The following is an 11,750-nucleotide window of genomic DNA, read 5'->3' on the forward strand; positions in this document are numbered from 1 at the left end:
ATGAGAAGAAACCAAGAAGGAGACATGGAGGAAACTGACCCTGAACTCAGTTCAAACTTAGAATGGTCTAGTCAAAGTCCAGGCCTGAAACCAGCTGAGAATCTATATGGAAAGACTTTTCAGATTCTGCTGCACATCTGGTTGTCATGGCAACAGAACTCTTTTCATAAAGTCAACAAAACAAAAGCAGCACAGAAACAAAGATCTTCTCTTCCGGCGCGTCCCACTCCAAACCTGTTCCTCAGCCGGAGCTGATTTGGGTTTTTACCGAGCCGCTTTGCATGTTTTCATGTTTTCAGCTCATCACTGCAGCCCTGGGAGCGTTCACCCGCTCACCAAACGGCGCAGCTGCAGAAACGCTGATCCGTTTGGATTCTGCTTCAGTTTCAGGAAACAAAGTGAAGAAACTTTTCCTTCGCATCCTGAGGCAGAGCAGCGAGTGATGTTATTTATTGGACTGTAACCATGGAGATGTTGCCGAGGAGCGACCCATCGCACACAAAAGGGTGGATTCATCCATTCATCCAGGGGAGTTACAGCAGAGGAGGAGGAAGAGGAGGAAGAGGAGGAGAGGCATCCTGAGCTGCTGCTTCCCCAACCAGCGGCTGCAGAGTTGACACAGTTGTTGTTGATGAAACTTTACACACCCCGCCTCTTCCTCCTCCTCTTCCTCCTCCTCCTCCTCCTCTTCCTCCTCCTCCTCCTCCTCTTCCTCCTCCTCCCCCTCCCCCATTGGAGCGCTGTCCGGACAGGCAGGCAGTCACATGAAGCCAACACCTGTCGGCGGTGTGGGGGATGAAGAGCACATGTTGCTGCTGCCGGCCAGCAACAGCAACACATGTTCTACTGACCGACCCGGTTCGGCCCGGCCCGACCCGACCCGGTTCGGCCCGGCGTCCCCCAGCGCAGCACAACCCAGCCGCAGCAAACCGCAAGCAGACATGTGCTCTGCAGAGGGCCGAGGGGGGGGAGGGGGGGAGAAAAACCGGTTTCCAATACAGACGATGATTTGTAGGTAACAGTTGTTTGCCTTGCAGCCTGAGCGCGGCGGGCCGGAGAACCGGATCAGAACCAGCAACCGGGCCGCACAGATCCACAGCTGCTGAGGCACAAACTCCAGGTTACAACCTGGAAACCTGGAAACCTGGAAACGGGTTAAGACTGAAGCACAAACACAGAAACATGTCAGAACTGCAGCAGATCGAGGAATCAGGTCACATGTGAACCTGCAGCATCAAACTCCTTATTCTGGTTCGGCTGAAACTCTGTGGTGGTTACGGCTCATCGCCCCCTGCTGGATGGAACCGGAATTACATCCTCAGATCAGACAGACAGACAGACAGACAGACAGACAGAAAGAAAGAAAGAAAGAAAGAAAGAAAGAAAGAAAGAAAGAAAGAAAGAAAGAAAGAAAGAGGGAGGCTGCATGAGGGAGCAGCAGTAGTTTGGTTGTTGTTCCATCAGATCTCTCACATGGGGAAAGGTTAAGGATGTCCAAAGTGTGGCATGGGGGCCTGTTGTGGCCCTCTGGATGATTCTGTTTGGCCCCTCAGGTCACACATCGTCAGTATTTTTCATTTATTTACAACATTCATGTTTTCATTTATTACACTTTGCCAGAAAACAACCAATAGTGCCAAACAAGGACAAACAACCAAAGTCCCTAAAAAAATAAAAAATAAAATCTGTCATTTAATAAAATGATTGATCAACAACGACCCACAGATTCCACTATTACAAAATCAGGCTGCTGTGCTTTATTAAACTCTTGTCAATGTTGTTTTTTCTGTTTTAATATAACAATATTTAAATAATTTTGGCGCTAATGGCTGACAGTTTTGGCACCTCTGGGTTACCCTAGCTGGGTGACGGTTCCCGCTCCGGTCCTCGCAGCTCCAGAAAAACCCGCGTGTGTTTGAGTCGGGACCTGGAACGACCAGTTTTTGTGATGCTGATGCGTCAGATACCGTTGCCATGACGTCGACTCACCTGTGGCCGCAGGGGGGGGGAGGGGGGGCGACTAAAGCACAGTAAGGCAGACAGACAGAAACTCGAGGAAAACGCTGATGTTTCGGCTTGTTTCGGGTTGTTTCGGTTTGTTTCGGGATGTTTCGGGTTGTTTCGGCTTGTTTGGCTTGTTTCGGGATGTTTCGGGTTGTTTCGGCTTGTTTGGCTTGTTTCGGGTTGTTTCGGGATGTTTCGGCTTGTTTGGCTTGTTTCGGGTTGTTTCGGGATGTTTCGGCTTGTTTGGCTTGTTTCGGGTTGTTTCGGCTTGTTTCGGGATGTTTCGGCTTGTTTCGGGATGTTTCGGTGGATTTGAGTTTGACATCAAACTTCGGTTCTGGACCAGCAGGTCCAAACTGGAGTCAAGATGGCTGCTGCTCGGATGGAAAGACACGAGAAGCTGCTGATGATCAGCAGAAACCGAACAAGTGAGTCTGGAGTTTACCGGACTGGAGGTGCCTGGGAGGGAAGACCGCTGCCTCCCTCTAGTGGCCGGCTGACCTCACTGCAGCTTCCTGATCCGCCTCCATAGTTAAAAAAACAACCAGCAGAAATGGGTCAAAGGTCACCTGAGATGAAGAATCAGCTGTTTTATGGTCTAGTTTAGTCGTTTTGAGGTAATAAACTGATTTAAATGAATTAAAATACCAGTGATGCTGGTTTGGATCCATTTCCTTATTAAATTGTAAATCTTGTTTTTTCTTGTCATTTTCATTTTGCATATTCAACATCCTGCTTTTTGAGCAAAAGTTTTATATTTTTCTTTATTTAAAATCCTAAAACAGAAATAAAATGGGCTTCATCAAATGTCCTGGAGTAGATAAGTTGTTTTTTAAGGCCATGTAACATTTGTTGCACTAAAATGTTTTATTTAGCTGTTCTGAAGGCTGGTATAGCTTTTAAAGATTGCTGCAGACCCTTTGACTAGACCACTGCAGTCACTCAATTCTCTCGTTTAAAATGTTTCTGTGCAAAATCCAATAAATGCTGAAGATCAGCGACACTCAGTGCTTTTGAAATGCTTTATTTGTTAGTGCTCAGAGTCATTATTGTTATGAAAACAGGAAAAAGGATAAAATCACATTTGATTTGATAAAACTTCATGCACAGGTTCAGTTTCCAGACAGACAGGAACTAATTGTGTCCAAATGTTTAAACAGGCCCAAAATAAATCAGGAACTAATTAGAAATTGGTCAAAGTTTCTCTGAAATTAAAGACAAAAATGGGAATTTTAATTATTTTAATTTTAAATGTCATTAAAATGAGCTAAAGATCAAATGACAGAAGAGATTTTTTAAAATAAAAGCTGAGTCAATTTTTATAGAAGAATCGCATTGATATTAAATTAAAACTGAAACGTAAAATCACTCTAATCCTAATTAACCACCTTGTCTCAACTGACCTGTTGTGTTTTTTAGTGAAACTTTTAGCTGATAATGTTTAAGTGCATCTAAATTGTCTTAATGTGGAAATAAAGAAGATGATGTTTAAGAGGACATTTTGTGTTTATTTACAGTAAAACAAACTTTTCAGAGTCTAATTTTTAATTAGACTCTGAAAATTAAAATGATCTTCATTCTTAATTCATTTCAGACTCTGTCAAACTTGCATCTTATTCTGAAATCCCCATCCAGGATTTATTCAAATGTAATTTAGAATTTACACAATTTTAAATGAATCTTTCAGGTTTCTGTGTCTCCACAGAGCGATTATAGCTGGAGACACTGATCCTCAACATGAAGTTTGATTTATGCACTTTGTTGATTTTAAGAACATTTTCAGATGATTTTACGACAGAAAAATGATCATGATGGACGAAACTTGTAGAATTAGTTGTTTCTTCTCACTGGATGAAAGGACAAAGGTCACGGCACGACCTTGACTTCCACCATCGCCGTCATCTGAAAGGAAACAGGTATTAGCATCAAGATGCTACAACAATCTGATTTTAACCTTTTAACGTCAAATTTAAGGTAAAATCTCCAGTTGGTGTTTCTAATGTACAGGTAAGTTTTTCTTAGCGGAAATAAAAACGTTTTGTTTTCCTCTCAAACTTCATCAGATACATCTCAGCATTTTCCTCAGGTTGTAGCAAATACTTTAGACTTTTGATAAAAGATTGTTGGATTTTCCAAATTCAGTGTCAATTTTAGCCTCATAAAAACAATTTTTAATTTATAAAACGCTTTAGCTTTGCTATGTTTTTGGTAGCTCGGTTAGTTGGACAATTATAATTTTTAGCTAATAATTTAGCTCATTTTTAAAAGTTTTTTTAATATTGAGCTACAGCATCTTAAACTGCTATTATTTGACTTTTGCACATTTAGTACGCTTATGCTAATGACTTAGCAAGCAGTAACCACATTAGCTAATCCTTAGCTAACATTTATTGCTAATAAATCTTGAGATAAATTAATGTAGTTTTAACCTATAACTACACAAAACTAAACAGTTTAAGTTCACTATTTAGTTTATTTTTTTCTAAATTGAGAAAATCTGAACATTTTTAACCATTTAGCTAACGTTTAGCTAATGTGTGGGCTGCTAAATCTATTTCAAAAAATGCCGGCGCATCAACGTTCAGCTTCAGCTTACTCTAATAAAAATGTAAGTTCTTATCTACTTAATTTTTCCTTTTTTAAGTTAATTATGACAATAAATAATTTTAGCCAATAAATCCATAATAGGAAACTTTTTCAGTTTTGCTAGAGTTTATTGCTAATAGTTTAGCAAAACCCCATAATCTTTGTTTGTTTTAAAGTTTGGCTAATATTTTATTTGCTACATTTTATCTTTAAATACTTTCACCTCAGTTGTAGTAAAGAACATTCTACTAGATAATCTTTTTAGCCTCATTTGGCTGTAAAGCTAATCTTGAAGTTTGATTTTGAGCGAGCCGTTGTGGTGTTTACGTCGGGCAGGTTGTCGCAGTCCAGCACCACCAGGAGAGTCTGGAGTCCCGGCTTCGTCGGTCTGAACCCGACCTTGCGGGATATTTGGCCCATAGGAGGAATCGTCCTGGCAGAAAACATGTTTTAAATGTAAAGCAGAGGAAGCTGCAGGTGAGCCAGGTGAACCGGGTTTACCTGTAGCTGTAGACCTGAGTCTCCAGCAGCCCGGCTCCCTCCATGGCCAGCTTGGCGCCGGTGAGGGGGAAGCCCATGGTGTTGGTGAAGGAAACCATGATGTACATGTCACGATTCACCTGAGGCTGCCCACTCAGCTGGATACAGGTACACACATCAACAAATGAGTGTGAAATCTTCAGACTATTGAAGGTTTCATGGATGTTCAGTCTGGGTTTCACCGTTATGTTCAGCGGTGGAAGCTTCAGGGCGATGGTCTTGACCTCTGACACCTCCACATCATCGGTTTGTCCGGTCACAGTGACCTCCAGGCTGCTGTTAGAGCCCAGATGAGAGACGTACTCCTGCGGCGAAAGCTCAAACACCTTAATGCTACCTGCAACAGAAACACAGACATATCCAAAATGTCCTGGGAGTCATCTTTAAGCCCAGAGATCTGAACCAAAGCCACTCACTCTGGAAGGCGTCCAGATCAAGCCTGAAGTCCTCGACTTTCAGTGGATCTGATGCGACCACGCCGGTGTAGTAGGTGGGGCTGATCTCCATGTGAACTTTCACCAATTTCATCGCCTCACTTTGGTTGTAAAAAGTCACTGAAACCCTCAGAGGCTCGCCCACATAGCCCTGGACAGACAGGAAGAGGCATAGAGTTCAGGTCCTCTGTTGTACTTCGGTCTGTCGCGGTCCGCCGGACACGACTGCCTTCAGATACTAATGCTACACAGAAACCCCTCGGCAGGAAACAGCGTTCACACTGAACTGGTTTGTGTGCAACACTGAGCTGATAACAGCCTGGTGGTGATGAAACGCGGTTGACAACCCAACCAACCATCAAACTCACTGGTGTGTGGACCAGTGGTAGACTTGATGCTTCCCTGGTCTCTCGTGGTCAAAAGGTGAAGTTTTTGATTTACCGGTCAGTCTATGTTCCTACCCTCATCTAAGGTCATGAGATGTGGGTGGAGACTGAAAGAGCGAGGTGATGGATGAAAGCAGCTGAAATGAGAGTTTCTGGACTTAAAGACAGACGCTCAGCCATCCAGGACGGACTCAGTGTAGAGCCGCCGGTTCTTCATGCTGTCAGGAACCAGTTCGTACCTGTCAAGTCTCCCGTTTTGGCCGGAAAACTACCATGTTTTACCGCTTTCCTGCCACGTTCCGGTATCTCCCTTAAGTTTCCTGTACTATATAATTACGTCGCAATGGATGGATGGATGGACAGATAGATGGACAGATGGACGAACGGACAGATGGACAGATGGATGGACAGATGGACGGACGGACAGATGGACAGATGGACTGACAGATGGATGGACAGATGGACGGACGGATGGACAGACAGATGGACAGATGGACTGACAGATGGATGGAAGAATGGACAGACAGATGGACAGATGGACTGACAGACGGATGGACGGACAAACGGTTTCCTTACCGCCTGAGCTGAGATCTGGATGGACAGCTTGGCAGCCGGGACGTTGGATCTGTCTCTTGAACATCCGAACTGCTCGGCCAGAGCCATGGTCTGCTGATCTGCTGGACTTCCTGCAGATCCAGATTTTCTCCATTCACCTTCCTGTGCTAATCCTGCTAACTGTGATCACATGACATGTGAAGCTGACCTTCTGGATGCTTATAGGTCCCTGTGATGTCCTCAGGTCCCCAGCCGCTCCGTGACTTGGTGTAAAGGAGCTTTCCAACATACGTCGTGTCCACCTTGAAGGGAGTCATGTTGCCATACTTGTCACTCTTCATGTGGATCAGGTCGCTGTTCACCTGGAGGACAGTCAGCTGTCACTCCACTGATTTATCTGACGACTCAGGTTTAATGTCGATGTCCTTCCAGTCTAACCTCAGCGAAGACGAAGCCACAGTCGAAGGGGTGACACAGCTCGCCGTCCCTGATGGCAATGACAGGCGCCGGACCGCAACGGAAATATCCTGGAACACAGCGAGACCCGGTTGGGTCAATCGGTGCTTCCTGTGGGTTTGGGATGTTTCTGATGTTCTGCCTCACCGTCGTTGGTCTCCTGCGGAGTCGCATCCACCACCTGCCATCCGGAGTACTTTGGTGGAAGATCGCCTCGCTTCATGAACGCCTCGTTCCAGCAGTGGTAGTTCCTGCACAGAAGCCAACTCAGTGACTGTCGTTGGCCATAAACGGTTAGCCATGGCGGTCGCTGACAACCCAAAGGCTTAAAGCCCTAAACAAAGGCTAAGCTTGCTGCATGGAGCGTTTGGACCAACCAGATGGAGTCCCGGGTCTTGTGTCTGTCAGGCGAGCCGTCCGGCTTGAAGATGAGTTCGGTCTTCAGGTTGCCCGTGTTGTCGTGGGCTGAGTTGAAGTTGGTGACGACTCTCGATGGGATCCCAAGGCATCGCAGGACTGCAGACAGACAAACCGTTTAGCATCGCATATCCAAACTTTAACACTTTCACCAGATCAGAACTCAGATAATAAACTGTCCATATTGTATTCTATCCTCTCATTTCACAGCATCATAAGCTGCTAATCGCATTTTAGTAAATCCTTTGAGACATTTTTACACTTAGACAACAAATTTGATCATAAATGTGTATGACGCCTCTACTCCAACTCTTTCACCCGTTCAGCGAACGTTTCATGAATTAATCCTGTCACCTCCTGCTTTTAAATGTCAGGTTTCCAGCTGTTAAACTCACAGCTGTTGGTCTTTTATCTTTAGCTAAATGCTACTTAGCTAAAACTTTTGCTTAATCAGAGGCTTTTGATTGTTTTTCTCATTTAACAAACACTGCAGCTATATTCATATATTACCCATAACATTTATTTATTCAGGCAATGTTACAGCTCCAAAACCAATTTGGACTGAAATCTGGAACAACGAATGAAAATCTGGTGTTTTATTGGATTGAGGTTTTTACAGTGCGCTGCTGCGTAGTTTTTGCAGTGCGTCTTACAGGTGTTGAGGACGCCGGCGTACACCCAGCACTGAGCAAACGACACCGGCGCTCCGGAGGCGTGGTACTTCTGCAGGATGCTGGCGCTTCCTGTCCAGGTCGTTGGCGGCGTCCCCATGGAGAAGTCGTCGCTCCAGTTCCCAATCAACACTCCGTTGTCGTCCTGGGAGTTGACCTGGAGGTCAAAGGTCAGTTTGCAGGTGGAGACAGAAAACCAACATTAAACTAAATGCAATGCTTGTTTTGTGGATTCTGAATGAAGTAAATAAAACCTGATGAAGAATCAAACTCACCAAGGCAGATGCAGTGCGAACCATTTTGACAACGTCGCCGCGGTTCTGAATCGGCATCCGGCAGGCGTCCATGATGTAGATACAGGCGTCCAGAATGCCTTCCTCAAACTGCAACAACAAACTCCCAACGTTAACGGCAGGCTGAGGCGGATCTGGGCTCTGCTGGTTCAGACTACCTGTCCGTACACCCAGCCTCGCTCGGTCACTTGGTCCGGTGTGCCCATATAAATCAGACCGGTTGAGTTCAGGACGTACTCAGAGCGTCCGGCTTCATCCGGGTAGAAAACATCATCATCTGCAAACGTGATCAGAAACTGACTCGGTCAAACTCCATGTTGTTGTTTAGTGACTTTACTCAGAAAACTAGAAGTTCCTTCAAATAATTCTGGTAAATATAAAATGAAAAGAGAGAAATTAAAATAAATAAACTGTTTTCTTCAGGGTTGCTGTCAGATGTTGAAGCTGAAGAAGCTTTCAACCTTTGGAAACAGGAATTCCCGCAGTAAGCTCATTATTTCGGTGTACCTGGTTTCCAGGGGTTGAACAGCAGGTAAAAGTTGGTGTTGGGGTCCTTCTCGGTCCGCTGCATCCCGTTTCCCATGGCGACGGCCACGTACATCCGGTACAAGCCCACGATGGCCTTGGAGCTCGCCGTGACGCCGAGGGAGACGACCGTGTCTCTAGCTTCGACAATCTGACCGGCCCAGGCCGCACCAGAGTGGTTACCAAAGTTCACCACCACCAGGGTCTCCTTGTTGGCCGCCGGGTCGGCGCCTGGAGGAAAAGACCCAGGAAAAGAAACGTTCTGAGCAAAATGAGAGGACCGTCCTCGCCTAGCAGGCTCGATTCTTCTAGCACTGAGTTCAGTCAACACGACTCGTCCTTGACGTCGGAGTACTGGACAACGTTGTTTGGAAACGCCGACATCGTCTTCCCCTCCACAGCCTGAATGTTTCAGTGTTAGAAAGTCAATGCAACGTGTTTTTCCCGCGCGACGCCGTGTTCAATGTTTCTGATTTTCCAGTAGACCGTAAACCGATCCTCCGTTTGGGAAAGCAGGGATAAATGTTTGTGCCACTGAATATACTGTACGCTGTAATGACTTTTTAAAAAGAGACATTTTTGTATGAACTCTGAGAGATTTCTCCATCTGCAGAGATTTTTTATAAAACAGTTGCGGCCTGTAAGGCAGCTAAATCGTCAGCTTGTGGAGGAAACCATCTGGTCGTGGACCTGCATTACTAACAGTTATATGTTTACGGTTGTCTCTTCAAAATAAGAGTCTGGGTCCTAAAAGACTAGCAGTGAACACATTGGTGTCTCTGTCCTCCTGTTGGGTGGGAACACTTTTAACCTGGATCAACTGAACCAGAGTGAAGTCGCTTCTTAAGGCACATTGCTGGTCTCTAGCAAAGACACTGAATGAAACCTCCATAACTCCTCTGGCAAAGCTAGCAGATACTTTGAATCCAGCCAATCAGAGCAAAGCTCAGGCCTGAAACTCACCAATCAGGAACTCCAGCTGGAAGTCGTCCTGTGACGTCACCGGTCGGCTGAAGGAGACGTCGATGATGAACTGCTGGCCGCGGCGCACCACCAGCAGGTTGGTCACGTACTCGCCGGTGCAGTGCTGCGCCGCATTGACGTCCTTCCGCATGTCGACGCCCACCACCGACAGCGCGTCTGACACAGGCGGCGGACATTTTGTTTTCAGAGATTCAGCTCTTTCTGGCAGCATAAATCACTGGAAAACGGATCGTACCAACTCCAGGCTGCGCCGATCTTGGAACGAGATCGGTTTCTCCGTCGAAAGGCTCGAACTCACGGAAGTCATCGTGATCGATGTGAAGGTTTTTATTCGGCACCTGAAGGAGAAACAGAATCGCTTCATGAACTTCATGTTGGTTAACTTGTAATAATAATGATAATAATGTTCATGTTGGGATGTTTACCCGACTCGCGTAGCGGAAACTCTTTTTCATCGTGGAAATTCTTCGTGTCGTCCGATAAAAAAAGGCTTGAAAAGAGGAAAAACATTAAATACTTTTTAAATGTGGGAACGTTTTGTCTTCAAAAGACAAATACATCATTTCTGAAAACCTAAAAACTAGACGAAAGAATGAGCTAGCAGAAAATGCTAGCGCTCAAAAACGCTGTCTCTGGTTGCCATGGCGACTCCCGCTCAGTCACTGGTTGCCATGGCGACTCCCGCTCAGTCACTGGTTGCCTTGGCGACTCCCGCTCAGTCACTGGTTGCCATGGCGACTCCCGCTCAGTCTCTGGTTGCCATGGCGACTCCCGCTCAGTCACTGGTTGCCATGCCGACTCCCGCTCAGTCACTGGTTGCCATGGCGACTCCCGCTCAGTCACTGGTTGCCATGGCGACTCCCGCTCCTTTCAGTCCAGCAGTTTGTTTTCCTCGCTTTGGTTCCAGTTTTAAATGAAATATTAAAAACTAGAAGATGAATTACGGAGTGGGCGTGTCCCTCTGCACGCTGCGCTCTGATTGGACAGAAAACTCCTCCAATCAGTGACAGGATGTAGATTCATAAAGGTTTGTGACGTTTGAACAATTTGAGAAAAAAAACAATGTAAAAAAACCTCCATTATTATAAATGAAATATAATTTATAATATAATTTATAATCTCTTAAAGAATATTTTTAGCCTTCTTGAATGTTGCAAACATATTTTTATATTTAAATCACATTTTTCATCATTTATTACTAAATTGAGTTGAACAGTTACTGGATTTTTTAAATTTTGTTTATTATCTATAAGTGGAAATGTTTGTTACCGTTAAACATTTGTGAAATACATTTATTTGTATCAATAAAACCTCATTATGTGATTTAATATTTCTTCATGAATTGAACTTTCACCTCTGATCTGAACAATGTGATTAATAACAAACTGTTTCTGCCCAGATAAATACTGAAATCATATTCATATTTAAATTCGTTTAAATAACATAAAATACAAATTTAAATCTTCAGCTTTCATATTTCAGGAGCAGTTTGTTTTCTAGAGTCGCGTTTCTTCCTCCAGATTTACATAATTGATCATTTTATCATAAAAAGTTGAACCATTAGCATAAAGTAAAAGTTTGCCAGTAAAGTTTTTCCATCTTTCTGAGTTTCTGCTGATTAAATCGTTGTGCAGTTGGAGACTCACCGTTCAGACGGAGAGCTGTGGCCCGGTTCTGATCCGATCGGCGCAGCATCACTTTTTATCCTCTGGCTCCACTTCCTGTTTTCATACCGTCGCTGCAGGGTTTCCTCTCCTTGTGAGGACCGGCCAGCAAACACTTGAACTAATATTATCAGGTTTTACTTCTAATGAATTTAAATTATTGTTGGAGTTTTGTTCACTTCTTGTTTTTAATTTCTGACATACTGGAGGAAAATCCTCATAAAACAGGAAGTTT

At 44.6% G+C, this 11,750-nt stretch overlaps 1 protein-coding gene across 1 annotated transcript; it reads right to left on the minus strand.

Annotated features, from left to right (window-relative positions):
• Positions 1–2,878: 2,878 nt before the first annotated feature.
• Positions 2,879–10,896, minus strand: LOC103456952 (coagulation factor XIII A chain). Its single transcript, XM_008396838.3, has 17 exons — positions 10,277–10,896; positions 10,087–10,189; positions 9,831–10,007; positions 8,850–9,098; positions 8,501–8,619; positions 8,325–8,432; positions 8,032–8,206; positions 7,339–7,477; positions 7,109–7,212; positions 6,944–7,032; positions 6,714–6,867; positions 6,527–6,636; positions 5,547–5,715; positions 5,313–5,467; positions 5,092–5,228; positions 4,918–5,023; positions 2,879–3,906 (listed from the first exon to the last, which is right to left on the minus strand). The coding sequence occupies exons 1-17, from the start codon at positions 10,304–10,306 to the stop codon at positions 3,871–3,873; spliced, it is 2,160 nt and encodes a 719-aa protein (XP_008395060.2). The 5' UTR covers positions 10,307–10,896; the 3' UTR covers positions 2,879–3,870.
• Positions 10,897–11,750: the final 854 nt, after the last annotated feature.

Source organism: Poecilia reticulata, chromosome 20 (assembly GCF_904066995.2).
Source record: "Poecilia reticulata chromosome 20, P_reticulata-male-v2, whole genome shotgun sequence".
Lineage (NCBI taxonomy): Eukaryota > Metazoa > Chordata > Actinopteri > Cyprinodontiformes > Poeciliidae > Poecilia > Poecilia reticulata.

Coding starts and splice junctions, on each gene's coding strand:
- LOC103456952 (XM_008396838.3), bottom strand. CDS start 10,306: ATGAAAAAGAGTTTCCGCTACGCGAGTCGG. Junction 8,620..8,849: donor GTTCAACCCCTGGAAACCAG/GTACACCGAAAT, acceptor TCACGTTTGCAG/ATGATGATGTTTTCTACCCG. Junction 7,478..8,031: donor CGCCGGCGTCCTCAACACCT/GTAAGACGCACT, acceptor GTCTGTCTGCAG/TCCTGCGATGCCTTGGGATC.